This window comes from Lissotriton vulgaris, chromosome 10 (assembly GCF_964263255.1).
Source record: "Lissotriton vulgaris chromosome 10, aLisVul1.2, whole genome shotgun sequence".
Classification (NCBI taxonomy): Eukaryota; Metazoa; Chordata; class Amphibia; order Caudata; family Salamandridae; genus Lissotriton; species Lissotriton vulgaris.
Window position 1 is genome coordinate 1,123,421,898 of NC_141698.1, and position 20,154 is coordinate 1,123,442,051.

The window sequence follows — 20,154 nt, forward strand, 5'->3', positions numbered from 1 at the left end:
TGAGAAACATATCCCAGTGGGAGTCAGTGTGTGGAGGGTGATCTATTGAGAAGGTTAGCCCAGTTTGAGTCAGTGTGTGGAGGGTGATCCATTGAGAAGGATATCCCAGTGGGAGTCAGTGTAGGAGGGTGATCCATTGAGAAGGATATCCCAGTGGGAGTCAGTGTGGGAGGGTGATCCATTGAGAAAGATATCCCAGTGGGAGTCAGTGTGTGGATGGTGATCTATTGAGAAGGATATCCCAGTGGGAGTCAGTGTGGGAGGGTGATCCATTGAGAAGGTTAGCCCAGTGGGAGTCAGTGTGTGGAGGGTGATCTATTGAGAAGGTTAGCCCAGTTTGAGTCAGTGTGTGGAGGGTGATCCATTGAGAAGGATATCCCAGTGGGAGTCAGTGTAGGAGGGTGATCCATTGAGAAAGATATCCCAGTGGGAGTCAGTGTGTGGAGGGTGATCCATTGAGAAAGATATCCCAGTGGGAGTCAGTGTGTGGAGGGTGATCCATTGAGAAGGATATCCCAGTGGGAGTCAGTGTGGGAGGGTGATCCATTGAGAAGGTTAGCCCAGTGGGAGTCAGTGTGTGGAGGGTGATCTATTGAGAAGGTTAGCCCAGTTTGAGTCAGTGTGTGGAGGGTGATCCATTGAGAAGGATATCCCAGTGGGAGTCAGTGTAGGAGGGTGATCCATTGAGAAAGATATCCCAGTGGGAGTCAGTGTGTGGAGGGTGATCCATTGAGAAGGATATCCCAGTGGGAGTCAGTGTGGGAGGGTGATCCATTGAGAAGGATATCCCAGTGGGAGTCAGTGTAGGAGGGTGATCCATTGAGAAAGATATCCCAGTGGGAGTCAGTGTGTGGAGGGTGATCCATTGAGAAGGATATCCCAGTGGGAGTCAGTGTGGGAGGGTGATCCATTGAGAAGGTTAGCCCAGTGGGAGTCTGTGTGTGGAGGGTGATCTATTGAGAAGGTTAGCCCAGTTTGAGTCGGTGTGTGGAGGGTGATCCATTGAGAAGGATATCCCAGTGGGAGTCAGTGTAGGAGGGTGATCCATTGAGAAAGATATCCCAGTGGGAGTCAGTGTGTGGAGGGTGATCCATTGAGAAGGATATCCCAGTGGGAGTCAGTGTGTGGAGGGTGATCCACTGAAAAGGATAGCCCAGTGGGAGTCGGTGTGGGAGGGTGATCCATTGAGAAGGTTAGCCCAATGGGAGTCTATGTGTGGAGGGTGAACCATTGAGAAGGATATCCCAGTGGGAGTCAGTGTGGGAGGGTGATCCATTGAGAAGGATAGCCCAGTTGGAGTCAGTGTGGGAGGGTGATCCATTGAGGAGGATAGCCCAGTGGGAGTCAGTGTGAGGAGGGTGATCCATTGAGAAGGATATCCCAGTGGGAGTCAGTGTGGGAGGGTGTTCTATCGAGAAGGATATCCCAGTTGGAGTCTGTGTGTGGAGGGTGATCCATTGAGAATGTTAGCCCAGTTGGAGTCTGTGTGAGGAGGGTGATCCATTGAGAAGGATAGCCCAGTGGGAGTCAGTGTGGGAGGGTGATCCATTGAGAAGGATATCCCAGTGGGACTGGGAGTCAGTGTGGTAGGGTGATCCATTGAGAAGGATAGCCCAGTGGGAGTCAGTGTGGGAGGGTGATCCATTGAGAATGTTAGCCCAGTTGGAGTCAGTGTGTGGGAGGGTGATCCATTGAGAAGGATAGCCCAGTGGGAGTCAGTGTGGGAGGGTGATCCATTGAGAAGGATATCCCAGTGGGACTGGGAGTCAGTGTGGTAGGGTGATCCATTGAGAAGGATAGCCCAGTGGGAGTCAGTGTGGGAGGGTGATCCATTGAGAAGGTTAGCCCAGTGGGAGTCAGTGTGGGAGGGTGATCAGTTGAGAAGGATAGCCCAGTCGGAGTCTGTGTGTGGAGGGTGATCTATTGAGAAGGTTAGCCCAGTTTGAGTCAGTGTGTGGAGGGTGATCCATTGAGAAAGATATCCCAGTTGGAGACTATGTGTGGAGGGTGATCAATTGAGAAGGATATCCCAGTGGGAGTCAGTGTGGGAGGGTGATCCATTGAGAAAGATATCCCAGTGGGAGTCAGTGTGGGAGGGTGATCCACTGAAAAGGATAGCCCTGTGGGAGTCTGTGTGTGGAAGGGGATCCACTGAAAAGGATAGCTCAGTGGGAGTCAGTGTGGGAGGGTGATCCACTGAAAAGGATAGCCTAGTCAGGGTCGGTGTGTTGAGGGTAATCCATTGAGAAGGATAGCCCAGTTGGAGTTTGTGTGTGGAAGGTGAACCACTGAGAAGGATAGCCCAGTTTGTCAGTGTGGTAGGGTGATCCATTGAGAAGGATAGCCAGGTTAGTCAGTGTGGGAGGGTGATCCATTGAGAAGGATAGCCCAGTTGGAGTCAGTGTGTGGAGGGTGATCTATTGAGATGGTTAGCCCAGTTGGAGTCAGTGTGGGACGGTGATCCACTGAAAAGGATATCCCAGTGGGAGTCAGTGTGTGGAGGGTGATCTATTGAGAAGGTTAGCCCAGTGGGAGTCTGTGTGTGGAGGGTGATCCATTGAGAAGGATATCCCAGTGGGAGTCAGTGTGGGAGGGTGATCCATTGAGAAAGATATCCCAGTGGGAGTCAGTGTGTGGAGGGTGATCTATTGAGAAGGTTAGCCCAGTTTGAGTCAGTGTGGGGAGGGTGATCCATTGAGAAGGATATCCCAGTGGGAGTCAGTGTGGGAGGGTGATCCATTGAGAAGGATATCCCAGTGGGAGTCAGTGTAGGAGGGTGATCCATTGAGAAGGATATCCCAGTGGGAGTCAGTGTGGGAGGGTGATCCATTGAGAAAGATATCCCAGTGGGAGTCAGTGTGTGGAGGCTGATCTATTGAGAAGGATATCCCAGTGGGACTCTGTGTGGGGAGGGTGATCCATTGAGAAGGATAGCCCAGTGAGAGTCTGTTTGGAAGGGCTGATCCCACTGAAACTTATGTGGGGTGCTCCTTACTTAGGAGGGTGTTGGTGACCACTTTTCCAAACTTTGAAGAGTGCTGAGTACAGAGATGTGGGTGGGATGTAGAGTTAGAGTGAGAAAGCGAGAGGACAGGTGAACAGGTGTCTTTACCGGCCAGTTGACCTGGTGTCTTTACCGGCCAGTTGACCAGGGGCCTTTACCAGCCTGTTGACCAGGTGCCTTTACCTGCTCGTTGACCTGGTGCCTCTACCGGTCTGTTGACCAGGTGCCTTAACCTGCTCGTTGACCTGGTGCCTCTACCGGTCTGTTGGCCAGGTGCCTTTACCGGCCAATTGACCATGTGTCTCTACCGGCTCGTTGACCAGGGGCCTTTAACGGGCCATTGACCAGGTACCTTTACCTACCCGTTGGGCATGCATCATTAGAAACCTGCTGACTGTGAGTCATCAGAAGTCCAGCAAGCAGGTGCCGTTGTAGTCCCGTGGATCAGGACCCATTACCAGCCCGTTGACCACGTGCCACAAGGCCTATTGGCTGTGTCATTAGAAGTACAACATTTAGGCGAATTTGTAGTCCCATGGACCAGGTGTTGTTACAGGCCCAGCAACAAGATGCTATTACAGTTCTCTTGGTCACAGCGATGGAGGAAAATATGCAAAATAAAAAAGGACAGTCAGAAAAAAGTTCTGGGATGTTCTGCTTGAACCCGGCCTGTAGGGGGCAGACGTTGGTTCCTTAACTCCGGAGAGCATTAAATAGACCAACACATTGTAATAATTGTAATGCGCAATTGCATGCAATGGTGTGCAGTTGTGCTTTAAAAAGTGCCAGCACCATGGCACTAAGGCATATATAGGACGATGGTCCTGCCCATAGAGAAATTGGAAGCCAATAATGGTGAGAGGTGGGCAATGCTTGAGATGGAAATAGGGAAGTGCTGGTACTCACCATCTCCGACTACCTGCTTGCTACTAAGAAGTGCCAACAGTCTCTTATTAAAAGTATTGAATCCCGGGAGAGAAATGCATTATAAAGATTGTGCCCCTCATGAGAAGTGCTGGCACTCATTGAATATATTGCATCCCTCCTCGGAAGTGCTGGCACTCATTAAAAGTATTGCACCCGTCCTGAGACGTGCTGGCACTCATTAAAACTATTGCACCCCTGCAGAGAAGTGCTGGCACTCATTAAAAGTATTGCATCCCTCCTCGGAAGTGCTGTCACTCATTAAAAGTATTGCACCCGTCCTGGGAAGTGCTGGCACTTATTAAAAGTATTGCACCTCTCCTGGGAAGTGCTGGCACTCATTAAATCTATTGCACCCCTGCAGAGAAGTGCTGGTACTCATTACAAATATTTCACCCGTGTTAGTAAGTGCTGGTTCTCATTAAATGTATGCAGCCCCCTACTGAGAAGTGCTGGTACTCACCATCTCAGACTACCTGCTTGCTACTAAGAAGTGCTAACAGTCTCCTATTAAAAGTATTGAATCCTGGCTGAAAAACTAATTAAAAGAAGTGTAGCCCTCATGAAAGGTGTTAGCACTCAGTACAAGTATGACACCCCTCATGAGGAGTACTGGTACTCATTACACGTATGGCACCCCTCATGAGAAGTGCTGGCACTCATTACAAGTATGGCACCCCTCATGAGAAGTGCTGGCACTCAGTACAAGTATGACACCCCTCATGAGGAGTACTGGTACTCATTACACGTATGGCACCCCTCATGAGAAGTGCTGGCACTCATTACAAGTATGGCACTCCTCATGAGAAGTGCTGGCAGTCATAGAATGTATTGCATCCCTCCTGTGTAGTGCTGGCACTCATTAAAACTATTGCACCCCTGTAGAGAAGTACAGAGAAGTGCTGGTACTCATGCAATGTTTTGCACCCGTGCTAAGAAGTGCTGGTACTCTCGCTTTCAAGTTAAATAAGTGTAGCCAGTACTGACTTCGCCCCAGTACTTGTCTATTTGAAGCCCTGGAGGCAGGAGCAGGCCTCTGCCGAGGTCCCCTGAAAGGGGAAGTAGTAGAAAGTAAGGTACAACGTAAGGAAGTCGGGGAGAAGTGACACTTGGGCATTCATTCACCTAAACATACCCCATGTTGATGCATTTGCAGGCCTCTGAAAGCTGTTTGACACTTTTCTCTCTCTTACCCTCTCCAGGCACGATCCGAGATGGACAAATACCTCTTCGACCACGCACCACCGGTGGTGCAAATGGTGTCTGACAAGAAGTACCGGCGGGAGAGCGCCTCGGTGGTGGACGAGTTCTTTGAGACGGAGAAGCCCCCTTCCACACCCTACAGCGTCAACATCAACGTGATCCTTCCCGACACGACGCACTTACGCACGGGGCTCTACCGTCCGGCCAAACCCCTGGCCGCCTACCCACAGATCAAAACCGAGCCGGGCACCAGCTTCGCGCAGCCCTGCTCCTCTGCCCAGACTCTGCCCGACTTCACCAGCGTCTTCAACATGCCCCAGTCTGTGGCGGTCAACAACATCTTCATCAAGCAGGAGGACCCAGCAGAGGTCCCCGTGGCCTGTGCCAGGTCTCAGCCACCACAACTCTTCCAGCTGCCACCTGGCGGTGGAGTGGCCAGCTTGACCTCAACGCCTGGCACCACCACATTGGTCAACACCCATGGGGGCATCCCCTTGACCACCAACAGTGGTGGTTCCAACCTTCATCCCCCCGCCACTCAACCAGCGCAGGTCAAGGTATACCAAAGTCTTGGCCAAGACCAAGCAAACTTTCCCCTGTCGGCACACTTCTATCCGGTGCCAGGCGTCCACCTTCCACCCTCACCCCCGAACTCACAGCCGGGGAGCCCGGACAACCAGCCAGAGCTGATCAACACCATTTCCCCTCCTCCCTCGTATGAAGCCACCTTTGGACTCAAGCTGGGACAATCTCCCCCGCTGCATACTATGGCCAATGGTCTGACGTCACTCTCGCAGGGAAGTGTTGTGGCATCACCACCACTGAAGTTCAACCGAAGGAACAACCCAGAGCTGGAGAAGAGGCGGATTCACCACTGCGACTATCCAGGTACCTCCAGGTTCACCTCGTCACAGTCCCAGTGTGCAAGAACCTCTAGTAACTCAACTGTTGAACTAACAATCCCAATGTGATATAATCTCTGGTAGCCCAACTTCTGTACTAACCATCCCAGTGTGCCAGAACCTCTAGTAACCCAACAGTTGAACTAACAATCAGAGTGTGCCAGAACCCCTAGTAACCCAACTGTTGAACTAACAAACTAACAATCCCAATGTGATATAACCTCTGGTAGCCCAACTTCTGTACTACCCATCCCCGAGTGCCAGAACCTCTTTTAACCTAAATGTTCAGCTAACCATGCCAATGTGATACTACCTCTAGTAACCCAACTTCTGTTCTAACCATCCCAGTGTGCTAGAACCTCTAGTAACCCAACTGTTGAACTAACAATCCTAATGTAACAGAACCTCTAGTAACCCAACTGTTGAACTAACCATCCCAGTGCACCGGAACCTCTAGTAACCCAACTGTTGAACTAACAATCCTAATGTACCACAACCTCTATTAACCCAACTGTTGAACTAACAATCCTAATGTACCACAACCTCTATTAACCCAACTGTTGAACTAACAATCCCAATGTGATATAATCTCTGGTAGCCCAACTTCTGTTCTAATCATCCCAGAGTGCCAGAACCTCTAGTAACCTAAATGTTCAACTAACCATGCCAATGTGATACTACCTCAAGTAACCCAACTGTTGAACTAACCATCCCAGTGTGCCAGAACCTCAAGTAACCCAACTGTTGAACTAACCATCCCAGTGTGCCAGAACCTCTAGTAACCCAACTGTTGAACTAACAATCCTAGTGTACCAGAACCTCTAGTTACCCAACTGTTGAACTAACAATCCTAATGTACCAGAACCTCTAGTTACCCAACTGTTGAACTAACAATCCTAGTGTACCAGAACCTCTAGTTACCCAACTGTTGAACTAACAATCCTAGTGTGCCAGAACCTCTAGTAACCCAACCGTTCAACTAACAGTCCCAATGCAATAGAACCTCTAGTAACCCAACTGTTCAACCAAGTCCCAATGTAACAGAACCTCTAGTAAGCCAACTGTTGAGCTAACAAACCCAGTGTGCCAGAATCTCTAGTAACCCAACTGTTCAACTAACAATCCCAGTGCGCCAGAACCTCTAGTAACCCAATGGTTGAACTTACAATCCTAATGTACCAGAACCTCTAGTAACCCAACTGTTCAACTAACAATCCAGGGGACAGCAGCGGACCAGGTTAGAAGACTGGATCAGGCTGAGCCAGGGGGATAGGAGCAAAGCCGAGCAATAGACCAGGTCAGGCTGAGCCAGGGACCAGAGGACAGGAGTCGACCAGAGCACCGGGTCAGGCTGAGCCACAGACCAGGGGATAGGAGTTCACCAGAATAGAAGACCAGGTTAAGCTGAGCCGTGAACCAGGGGGAGAGGAGCTGACCAGAGCAGAAGACCAGGTCGGCCCTCCTGCATCAAAGCACACTTTGGCGCACAGTAGAAGGGAGGTTGCCTTTGCCTCATCATTGAGAAGAGAAAATGACCATCTATATACATGTTTTTTTTTATCCAACTTTTTCGGGCCATCTTAGATAAGAAAAGAAATTTTTTGGAGTCTTCTAAAGAACTGGTAGTTAGAAATTTAAAAAAAGGCTTATACAATTGTAGCATATCAGTCCAAAGTCTCATGCAGATGTCCCCTCTCAGCGGAGCGAACTTGACTTATCCAAATATCAAACTTCCTGCTAGACGTACGCCTCATAAAGGCTGGTGCGGGTGGGGCAGAGTCAGTCTCATATCAAGCTGCACCTGGAAATAACCAGTCACAAGTCATGTGGTCCTTGAGAAGAGTCGCTCACAAGGAAGGCGGATTCTGGAAAGAGTCATATGTAGAGGTCTGACTGTTGTTGACTCAGTCCCAGCCCTACCAGCCTTCCTGAGGCATCAGCCTAGAGCACATCATGACAGTGCCTACTTTGTAAAACACTAAATGCCAAGGCCCTTGTCAGAAGGCCACTACAGCTTACACTACCCATTGCCGCTGCTAGCTCCACCAATGACATAACCAACACAACTATTAAGCATCTCACGCCCTACACGTGTGATAATTCAGACTATTTCAGGCCACCAAAGTTGTAACAATGGCCTGGGCAGCAGGTATTAATCAACAACTGCGGTTGTGTTCATCTCTATTTTAGAAAAAACAGCGCCACCATGTGGCAGACTGTCATAAATGGTGTTGAGAATTAAATGCTGGCGCCGAGCACTGGAAACCATCAGCTGAAATTAAGCACTGGGTCCATTGATTCACCTCTAGACTAGGTCCTCCCTATCACAGTGGATCGTTTGGCGTTTGGTTGAATTATACATCCACCATAACATGGCCGACAAGTGGTAGTACTGCCAACCACACACTTTCCCAACATCATTTAGAAGAAGGGAACCCCCTCGCTTTATACCTGCAGAGCCTCCGCTGGCTCTGCCGGCTGATACCCTTGAGCGATGGCCTTTCTATGAGGTCACAGAGGTGGACACCCATGAGCGGATGGCCTTTCTATGAGGTCACAGAGGTGGACACCCATGAGCGGATGGCCTTTCTATGAGGTCACAGAGGTGGACACCCAAGAGCGGATGGCCTTTCTATGAGGTCACAGACGTGGACACCCATGAGCGGATGGCCTTTCTATGAGGTCACAGAGGTGGACACCCATGAGCGGATGGCCTTTCTATGAGGTCACAGAGGTGGACACCCATGAGCGGATGGCCTTTCTATGAGGTCACAGAGGTGGACACCCATGAGCGGATGGCCTTTCTATGAGGTCACAGAGGTGGACACCCTTCCCTCTTTAGTAGGCCTGGGCGGTGAACTCTGCTCCATTCGCAGAGTTTTCAGAGTTTTTCACGCTCTAGGGAGAACGCAGCGTTCCAAAAATGGAGCAGAGTTTTTCCCTCTCACGCTCGCCAACGTTAGGTTGACTAGCGCAAACACGGAAAATCCGATGCTAGACCACCTCCCAGCGAGATATCTGAATGCCGGCAGTTGCGGGTGGTCACGATGGTCGTGACTGCTCGCGTTGAGAAACCATCGAACAGCAGAAAGAAGCAGCGCCCTCCTGTGCTGCGCATGGCGCCGTTCGCGCTGCCTTTCCAGCTTGGGACAAACACTAAAAATCAGCATGAACGGCGTGACGTAATGCACCTCCCCGCTTGCAGAACTCTGTGTAGCACGGCAGAGTTTTTTGGTCACTTTGCAGAGTTCCGTGTAGCACAACTCCATGAACTCCACCATGGCCTTCTGTTTAGGGCAGGGCGGCCATCATTCATTTTTTCGACCTGAGACCACGAGCTGCAGAAACTCTCTGCACATCAGGATCTTTGTTCTTTTGTTCTGCAAGAACAAACTTGTGCACTCCGAGTTTGTTCCAACAGAGAAAACACTTTGCCAAGTGGTCGCATCAGAGTTGTCCGTCACTGGGCAAGAGATCAGAGCCTTTAATGGGTTACTGCAGGGGCAGCCCTGGTGATGGCACAGACATACCTGCCAGGTAGGTGGGGGTCTTCGAATCTGGCAGGGAGGGCTGCCACCAAGAAATAAGAGGCAATAGCTTCCCTGACCTGGGGGGTAGCCTCAGTGATGGCTCAGAGATACCTGCCAGGTAGGTGGGGTCTTCGAATCTGGCAGGGAGGGCTGCCACCAAGAAATAAGAGGCAATAGCTTCCCCTGACCTGGGGGGCAGCCTCAGTGATGGCTCAGAGATACCTGCCAGGTAGGTGGGGTCTCTGAATCAGGCAGGGAGGGCTGCCACCAGGAAATAAGAGGCAATAGCTTCCCCTGACCTGGGGGGCAGCCTCAGTGATGGCTCAGAGATACCTGCCAGACAGGGGAGGATATCTGACTCTGACAGGGGGGGGCTTCCACCAGACTATAAGAGGCTATCCTTTCCCCTGACCTGGGGGGAAGTCCCAGTGATGGCTCAGAGGTACCTGCCAGGTAGGTGGGGTCTCTGAATCAGGCAGGGAGGGCTGCCACCAGGAAATAGGAGGCTGTAGCTTCCCCTGACCTGGGGAGGGAGGGGTGCACCCTCGGTGATTGCTCAGAGATACCTGCCAGGTGGGTGGAGGGTCTCTAAATCTGACATGGGGGGCATCCACTAGGTAATAAGAGGCCATAGCTTCCCCTGCCCTCAAGGGCGGCCCCGGTGCTGGCTCAGAGGTATCTGCCAGGTAGGTGAAGGTCTCTGAATCTGACAGGTGGGGGCTTCCACCAGGGAATATGAGGCTAGAGTTTCCCCTGACCTGGGGGGCAGTGGGGCAGCAGGCAGCTCCCAGACTTTAAATGATGCCCTAAATATCGAGATGTTTTGTGGACAAACACCACCGACTCGGGGGACCCACTGAACCTGTCTTTTGTGTTTTTTAGGTTGTCCCAAAGTCTACACCAAAAGCTCTCACCTGAAGGCTCACCAGAGAACGCACACAGGTAAGAGCGGCGCGCGCAGAGACCTTAATGCGTGCTTTATAACCTGGGGACCCCAATGATTCAGCAACCCTGAACCAGAGGGTGTGGGGTGGCCACCGAGCTCTGTGCCATCAGGACACCTTCTTTCCAGTCCTAGACTTTCCATTAAAAAACAAATGTGCTCTGGGAGTTGTGGCCAAGGGCCGCTTCCATTGACCCAACTCAACTAACACACCTGAAAACAGTTTGTAACAAAAAAGTCCAGAAATACATGAAGGGGACTAAACAGATGCTGCATGGATGGGTGAATACATGCTCTTGTGTAGCGCGCGTTGAAAAGAGGATAACCTCCTGCCCTCCTAGCTGAGGGGACCGAGGAGCAGGGAGGTAGTAAGCTGCCCTGGATCATCTCCTGGCCCTCCATCACCTCCTGGCCCTCCATCACCTCCTGGCCCTCCATCACCTCCTGGCCCTCCATCACCTCCTGGCCCACCTAGCTGAGGGGACCGAGGAGCAGAGAGGTAGAGAGCTGCCATGGATCACCTCCTGTCCTCCTAGCTGAGGGGACCGAGGAGCAGGGAGGTAGAGAGCTGCCATGGATCACCTCCTGTCCTCCTGGCTGAGGGGACCGAGGAGCAGGGAGGTAGAGAGCTGCCCTGGATCACACAGCTTGTTGAGCCAATAAAGCCAGGATTCGCACCTTAGCTCTAGAGCCGTGGACACCTCCTGGACAGGACAGTCCAGAATCTCTACAGGTGTCTCTCCTTCATCATGCTTGACTTGCAGGCAGCGGCAGCCAGAAGAGGTGCATTGACCGAGCCGTGTGTGGGCATCAGTAATGGAACAGTGGAGAGCAGTGCCAGCCAGGAGAGGTGCATTGGCAGAGTTGTGTTTGGGCATCAGTGCTGGAACAGTGGAGAGCAGTGCCAGCCAGGAAGAGGTGCATTGGCAGAGCTGTGGCTAGGCATCAGTGCTGGAACAGTGGAGAGCAGTGCCAGCCAGGAGAGGTGCATTGGCAGAGCCGTGTGTGGGCATCAGTGCTGGAACAGTGGAGAGCAGTGCCAGCCAGGAGAGGTGCATTGCCAGAGCCGTGTGTGGGCATCAGTGCTGGAACAGTGGAGAGCAGTGCCAGCCAGGAAGAGGTGCATTGGCAGAGCTGTGGCTAGGCATCAGTGCTGGAACAGTGGAGAGCAGTGCCAGCCAGGAGAGGTGCATTGGCAGAGCCGTGTGTGGGCATCAGTGCTGGAACAGTGGAGAGCAGTGCCAGCCAGGAGAGGTGCATTGGCAGAGTTGTGTTTGGGCGTCGGTGATGGTCTAGTAGAAAGCAGTGCCAGCCAGGAAGAGGTGGATAGGCAATGCTGTATGAGGGTCTCTGCTGGAATAGTACAGAGCAGTGTCAGCCAGGAAGAGGTACATTGGCAGAGCTGTGTGTGGGCAGCAGTGCTGGAACAGTAGAGAGCAATTCCAGCCAGGAAGACGTGCATCGGCAGAGCCGTGGGTGGGCATCAGTGCTGGAATAGTGCAGAGCAGTGCCAACCAGGAAGAGATGCATTGGCAGAGCTGTGTGCGGGCGTCGGTGATGGTCTAGTAGAAAGCAGTACCAGCCAGGAAGAGGTGCATTGGCAGAGCCGTGAGTGGGCGTCAGTGCTGGAACAGTGGAGAGCAGTGCCAGCCAGAAGAGGTGCATTGGCAGAGCTGTGTGTGGGCGTCGGTGCTGGAACAGTGGAGAGCAGTGCCAGCCAGAAGAGGTGCATTGGCAGAGCTGTGTGTGGGCAGCAGTGCTGGAACAGTAGAGAGCAATGCCAGCCAGGAAGAGGTGCAATGGCAGAGCTGTGTGTGGGCATCGGTGTTGGAATAGTGCAGAGCATTGCCGCAAGCCAAGGTGAAGTGCATTGTCGGATCTGTGTGTGAGAGTCCATGTTTGAATAGTGGAGAGCGGTGCCAGCCAGGAAGAGGTGCATTGGCAGAGCTGTGTGTGGGCGTTGGTGCTTGAATACTGCAGAGCAGTGCCAGCCAGGAAGAGGTGCATTGGCAGAGCTGTGTGTGGGTCTCTGCGGGAATAGCGCAGAGCAGTTCCTGCCAGGAAGAGGTGCATTGGCAGAGCTGTTGCTGGGCATCAGTGCTGGAACAGTGCAGAGTAGTGCCAACCAGGAAGAGGTGCATTGGCAGAGCTGTGTGTGGGCATCAGGGCTGGAATAGTGCAGAGCAGTGACAACCAGGAAGAGGTGCATTGGCAGAGCTGTGTGTGGGTGTTGGAGCTGGAATACTGCAGAGCAGTTGCAGCCAGGAAGAGGTGCATTGGCAGAGATGTGTGTGGGCATCGGTGATGGAAAAATGCAGAGCAGTGCCAGTCAGGAAGAGGTGCATTGGCGGAGCTGTGTGTAGGCATGAGTGCTGGAATAGTGCAGAGCAATGCCAGCCATGGAGAGGTGCATTGGCGGAGCTGTAGGTGGGCATCAGTGCTGGAAAAGTGCAGAGCAGTGCCAGCCACGGAGAGGTGCATTGGCAGAGCTGTGTGTGGGCGTCTGTGCTGGAATAGTGCAGAGCAGTGTCAGCCAGGAAGAAGTGCGTTGGCAGAGCTGTGTGTGGGCATCAGTGCTGGAATACTACAGAGCAGTGCCAGCCAGAATGAGGTGCATTGGCAGAGCTGTGTGTGGGCATCAGTGCTGGAATAGTGCAGAGCAGAGAGGTGCATTGGCAGAGCTGCGTGTGGGCATCAGTGCTGGAATAGTGCAGAGCTGTGCCAGCCAGGGAGAGGTGCATTGGCAGAGCTGCGTGTGGGCATCAGTGCTGGAATAGTGCAGAGCAGAGAGGTGCATTGGCAGAGCCGCGTGTGGGTCCAGCGGGCAGGCTCGACGCAGCTGGAACGCGACGCCCCTCCTGCTCTGTATTATTTTGTGTCCTTTGTGTAAAAGAGGAACTGGTTTTTCTGGCAGGTTCTCCTTGTGTCGAAGCCAAAGTCCACGGGTCCCGTTTCAAAAGGTTTTCCCATAGACTGAGCACCCCCCCCCCCCCCGCCCCTCGGAAAGAGGCTTTTTATGAAAGTGGAATTTGAATCGTCTCAATACACAATGCGTGGGGGAGGGGGTGGGGTATTGTGGAACACTTTGAAAAGGAGGGAGTGAGCTTGCGATGGGGGCGGGGTGGGAGCCGGGCAAACTGAGCCTTTCTAAGCACCCCCACCTGAGCCAGGCGAGGCTCCGTCACGGTCTCTGTTCATTTACAAACCCCAGGTGAGCCTCCATCTAAACATGATATGTATTTCTATACAGAACTCTACAAACATAAGGAGATGATGGTCGGAGCACTGAAACTTTTCAGACACTCACCCCCAGTCACAGATCTGGGTTGAATCCATCATTGTTCTTTAGCCCACTCTGCCACCTCAGTTCAGACCCAGCCATATGCAAATCAGTCTTGACCCTGTGCCTCATGGGAAGAGTCCAGCACTGATAAGTTTCAGCGCCCCGTCCATCATCTCCTTGTGTTTGCTAAGTTCGCCCTAAGTTGGCAGGGTATGCCTAGACGTGGGTCCCTTGCTCACTGTGCCACTGGATTCAAGATAGCCTGGCGGATGAAGGGTGACATACCCTGAAACCGGTGCCAGGATGCTTGTTTCTGGTCCAGGGAAGACATGGCTTGGCAGTTCGGGATGGACTGTTCCCATGAGGCACAGGGTCAGACTGATTTGTATATAGCTGGGTCTGAACTGAGGTGGCGAAGTGAACTAAAGAATGATGATGGATTTAACCCAGATCTGTGACTGGGGGTGAGTGTCTGAAAAGTTTCAGCGCTCCGTCCATCATCTCTGAGAGGCCCTCTGATCCCTCGGTTAACGTCACGGTCTTCTCACTGTAGTGTCTAGCTGCCCTGGCATTCCCTGTGCTGCTCTGTCTGTCAAGGTTGGTTCTGGCACTGGGGGGGGGGGGGGGTGGGGGGGGGAGGGGAAGGGGGCAGGGGGCGGGCGTGTTTGTGTTTTGTAAATAAAAACAATTAAATTAGCTTAAAGTGCAGCAACACTTGATCCTGTACCTCAACTCTGGGACTCACCCCAAACCTCAATCTACTATTCTCTCCAATGCACTACCCCATTTCTCATTCTATACATTGCTCAATACATCCTCCACCTCCACTCTCTGACTACTGTGAACTCCAAAATAACCCTTTCTAGACTCTCCCCTCCTCGACACCTCCCTTGCATCATCTCAAAACTCATACTATTCAGATCTCCCAAACAAGCCTTTCTAAACCCTTCCCCCTGACCCCGCCCCCCCACTCATCACAAACCCACTCCTATGATCTCCAAATGAACTCTTTCTAGCCCCTTCCCACCTCTATCGCTCCACTATCCTTTTCAATCCAACTCACAGACTCCCCCATGTCCACCGCTCAAATTCATTTCATATTTGCCTACACTCATTCCCCACTAATCCTGTTTGGGTTTGAGTAGCGTGCTACCCTCCGAAAAGTGCTTCAGTGCCACGTATGGGGTAGTAATCGCTATATAAATGCAATTACAATACAATGCCAGTAGCTCGTTGGCAGAATATTGTCTAACATAACTATTGCCTCCTAAATCTTGTCTCCCAAGTTGTTTTTGCACCCATGGGGCTAATATTAGAACTTTTACACCAAACGGATGATATTTGTATAAACAGATATTTAGGACACGACATTTATGTCAGTGGATGTTTCTGTATGCTATCGTCCGGCTTTGGTTACACCTGGCTGGGGTGAGGATTGTTTCGAATTTGGTTAGGTCTGGCTTAGGGGAGGGTTGGAGGGTCAGGCTTTGGTTAGACCCGGCCTAGGGGAGAGTTGCACGGCCCGGCTTTGGCTAGACCCCGCTAGGGTGAGGATTGTTTCAGCCTCAGTGTCTCAGAGTGGGCCCGGCTGTCTGAGGTGAGTGTTGTTTTCCAGTGAATATCGCTTCTTCGCTTGTCTCTTATCTGACTTTTAGATGACGACACGGAATCTCATCCGACCTGTTTCTCTCCAACTATTCCCTAATGTACCATGCGCCGCACGCACTGCATTGTGGGACTTTACATTTCAAAGTGCTTTCTTGAAATTCAAATAAACAAGCTTGATGGCCCTGTGTGGCCGGTGGGACAAAGTGCAGTGCAGGCTGGGTGTGACTCAGCAGGCCTTGCTTGTGAGAGGGGTTATCAGCCCTAAAGGCAGGCCATGCGCACGAGGCTGGCCATATCTGGGAGCAAAACGAACAAGATGATGGACGGAATGTTGCACAAGACTGATTTGCATATGGCCATGTCTGAACTGGGGTGGCGTAGTGAGCAAAATAACGATGGATTAAACCCAGATCTGTGACTGGGGGTGAATCTTTTGCCATTGTGCAACATTCCGTCCATCATCTTGTGTGTTTTGCATATCTGGGAGCGTCATTAATGTGTGGTCAGATTAGAAATATCTGGTTGAGTCAGTGATACAGGGTCAGGTCAGCAGTACCTGATCAGATCGCATGTTGCTGGGTCAGCTGTGTGTGGTCAGGCCAGCGATTTATGGTCCAATCAGAAAATACTTGGTTGGGCCAGCGATACGTGGTCAGGGCTGTGATCGGATCCGAAATACGTGGTTGGGTCAGTGATGCGTTGTCAAGCCAGCGATACGTGGTCAGATCAGAAATACATATGTGGTTGGGTCATCAATACGCAGTCAGATTATAAATAAGTGGTTAGGTCAGCAATACATGGTCTGGCCAGCAATCAGACCACTTATTTGTGGTTGGGTCAGCTACACGTTATCAGGCCAGAGATAAGTGGTCGGATCAGAAATGTGCAGTTGGGTTAGTGGCTCATGAGTAGGCTAGTGATACGAGGTTACTGATATCTGGGTTGGGTCAGCGATATAGTGCGAGGCCAGAGATGCGTGGTCAGATCAGATACATTTGGTTGGGTCAGCAATAAGGTGCGAGGCCAGAGATGCGTAGTCAGATCAGATACATTTGGTTGGGTCCGCGATATGGTTCGAGGCCAGAGATGCGTGGTCAGGTCAGATACATTTGGTTGGGTCCGCGATATGGTTCGAGGCCAGAGATGCGTGGTCAGGTCAGATACATTTGGTTGGGTCCGCGATATGGTTCGAGGCCAGAGATGCGTAGTCAGATCAGATACATTTGGTTGGGTCCGCGATGCGGTGTGAGGCCAGAAATAAGTGGTCAGATCAGGAGTTGGCCTAATGGCTAGGGCGGTCGACCTCGAATCTGGGGAACTGGGTTTGAGTCTCTGCAATGACGCTGAACATCCTGTGATTCTGGGTAAATCACTCAATCTCCCCATACCTAACAAAAATGAATGTGTGTACTTATGTAACGTAACTGATGCTATGTAATCTGATACCCAATTCAGGTCAAATTCGCTCTATATAATACTCTGTTAAAAAAAAATATATATACATATGGTTGGGTCCACAATACGGTACGAGGCCCATGATGAATTTCTAAATCAGAAATGTGCGGTTGGGTTAGTGGTACGTGAGTAGGCTAGAGAGTCGAGGTGACTGATATCTGGTTGGTCAGTAATACATTGCCAGGCCAGAGATGCGTGGTCAGATCAGATGCATATGGTTGGGTCCACAATACGGTGCGAGGCACTTGATGCAGGGCCAGATCAGAAATGTGTGGTTGGGGTTAATGATACGCGATTAGACCAACAATATGAGGTGAGCCGTATCTGGGCGGGTCAGTAATCCGGTGTCAGGCCAGAGATACATGGTCAGATCAGATACAAGGGGTTAAGTTAGTGATACGTTGTGAGACCAGTGATACGCTGTCAGATGAGAGATCTGTGGTTGTATTAATGGTATGTGGTCTGTCCAGCAATGTCTGGTTGTCTCATTGGAGTATGGTCCGATCAGCGAGCTGTGGTTATGTGGGAATACGTGGTCGGTACCACAGGGGTCCTCGTTCAGCCCCACTTTGTTCAGCCTGTACGTCCTTCCACTGGCAGAGATTATTTTCTCCCTTTCCCATCAAATGGATCTTCTAATTAGCTCAATGACTACCTAAGAAGTGTTGTAGTTTAGATGACATCTAGCAGTCTTAAACTAAACTGGTAAAAAACGAGGTCATGGTGGTGGGCAACAATCTCGCCAGGCGGCTCAAGCTCAATTGGCCAAATTTTTAGGAGAACAACCTGCACCTAAAGTGGAGGTCAAGTGTCTTGACGTCTGGTTACACCACAGGCTCTCAATGGCAACCCAGGCAAAAAGACCAGTGGCAACATGTTTCGGCTTAATATGATCTTTGAGATAGCTATTGGGACGGCTACCTGAGCAATCACATAGAGTGGTAGTACAAGGGCTAGTCCTCTCACGACTTGATTGCGGAAACTCCCTCTATTGGGAAGCCCCAAGATAGTCATAAAAAGACTTCAAGTCACTGAGAGTGCTGCGGCCCGTATACTATGGAAAATCCCCAAATACCAGTCGGCAACCACAACTCTGGCAAACCTACACTGGTTCCCAATAGTCAAAAGAATTCACTTCAAGACTCTGTGTATTGCTCGTCGGGGCATGTACAAGAAGAGTACTGAGCTGATCCAAAGGCTACTAACTTTCTACGATCCAACCGGAACGCGGCGCTCCATCCGCCAGCAACGCTTGGCAATACCAAGGATAAAGAGCACAACGAGCAGCAGACGGTGTTTGTGTTGTTGGCTTCAAAACTCGAATTTTCTTCCTCTGCAAACAAGGCAAGCAGAAATACAATTTTGAGAAATGTTGAGAACAGCCCCATTTAACTAACTTGCCTGTCTGGAATGTTATCTGGAAGCTATCTTAGCCCCAGCAGGCCCGATGGGTAGGCAGGCACTCTACAAATACCCATGAATAGAATGGAATAGAAAAAAATAGGCCAGCAATATGTGGCTCAGTCACTGAAATATGCTGAGCTCAGTGACACCTTGTTAGGAGGCCTGGGTGGTGAACTCCAGTCCGTTCACGGAGTTTGCTGAGTTTTCCGTACTCTGCGATTCATGGAGCACGCGGAGTTCCGAATTTCACAGAGCGCAGTTTTTTCCTCGCTCACTAATGATCTCGACCGGTTGCATTGAGAAACCATTTGTTCGCGTTGAGGAAGCTGCTGCTCGAGTAGAAAATCTAGTTGAGCGCCAGAAAGAAGCAGGGCCCTCTTGTGCTGCGCATGATGACCTTCGCACTGATTTTCTGACACAGGACAAACGCCCGGCGCTAAAAATCTGCGTGAACAGCACAACGTAACACACCCCGCCACTTGTGGAACTCTGTATAGTGCAGCAGTTTTTGGTCACTTTGTGGCGGAACTCCGCAAACTCCATCCGGTGGAACTCTGCCAACTCAACTTGGTGGAACTCCGCGAGCTCCGCTCAGGTCTACTTGTTAGGTCAGACAATATATGGGCTTCTTTTACCTAGTGAAGTCAGAGAAACGTGGGCAGATTGACGTGGCTGAAGTTGCCATGAATGGCTTCTAGCCAATAGACAAGAGGGTCCTTGATACTTGGTTATGACGTTAACATGTGGATGGGTTAAGCAAGATGTGGCCACATCATAGATTACTAGTTAAATCAGCAACATGTGCTTAGCTGGGGCTCATGCCAGTTATAGATGGTCATGTCAGTGGCTTGTTGTCAGAACAGCAGTATGTGGCCCAACGAGCAATGTGTGGACAGGCTGCCATTGTGTGGACGGGTCGCCATTGTGTGGACGGGTCGCCATTGTGTGGACGGGTCGCCATTGTGTGGACGGGTCACCATTGTGTGGACAGGTCGCCATTGTGTGGACAGGTCGCCATTGTGTGGACAGGTCGCCATTGTGTGGACAGGTCGCCATTGTGTGGAGAGGTCGCCATTGTGTGGACAGGTTGCCATTGTTTGGCGAGTTTGCCATTGTGTGGACTGGTTACCATTGTGTGGACAGGTTGCAATTGTGTGGACTGGTCGCCATTGTGTGGACTGGTCGCCATTGTGTGGACTGGTCGCCATTGTGTGGACGGGTCGCCATTGTGTGGACGGGTCGCCATTGTGTGGACGGGTCGCCATTGAGTGGACATATCAGAGATAGCTAGCTAAGTTACTGATGCGTGGGCAGGACCAGTGACTGAGTCAGATCAGTGACGGTTTGCAGCAATAGGCCAACAGTATGTGGCCGGGGCCGCCTTATAGCGTCGGTGAGGGTTAGATCTACTGTGGATAGTAAGGTAAACAATTTGAGACCAGCTCCTATCGGAGGTCAGTGGTGGATGGGTCAGCTGTGAGTGCTTACGTCAACAGTACATGCCAAGGGTCGGTATATGGGTAGGTGGTAGATAGGATCAGCCGTACAAAGCCTCGCCGCCCATCAGGTGGGCAGGTGGCGAGGGGCTACCTGACCCTGGATCGCCCGTAAGATAACCCAACATGTTGGCATAATGTTTATGCAAATAAAGCTGCAACAACTTTCTCCAACAAAACATTGTATGGTGTCTGTTATTATGGGAAATTGTTGTAAGCGGGCTGGGGTATGTGCGATGTTGGCACTAGGGACCGACACTTTGCGCCAATGTCTGATCTGATGTCACTGGTGAAAAGAACCCGCGGAAGGGCTGCAAACCAGTAAGAATTGTCTGTGTTTTCAAATTTTGGTGACGTCATGGTATGCTCTGCACAGGAACACTAAAATGACGCTCAGTGGAC

The 20,154-nt window shown here is 51.2% G+C and overlaps 1 protein-coding gene across 2 annotated transcripts in view; it reads left to right on the forward strand.

Annotated features, from left to right (window-relative positions):
• Positions 1–20,154, forward strand: part of LOC147689431 (Krueppel-like factor 5) — a 121,107-nt gene that overhangs the window by 77,275 nt on the left and 23,678 nt on the right. For both annotated transcript variants that reach the window (XM_086940105.1, XM_086940104.1), the window contains 2 exons: positions 5,131–6,019; positions 10,446–10,505. In XM_086940105.1, the coding sequence (XP_086796231.1) occupies positions 5,131–6,019; positions 10,446–10,505 (949 nt within the window). The remainder of the gene's footprint in view (positions 1–5,130; positions 6,020–10,445; positions 10,506–20,154) is intronic.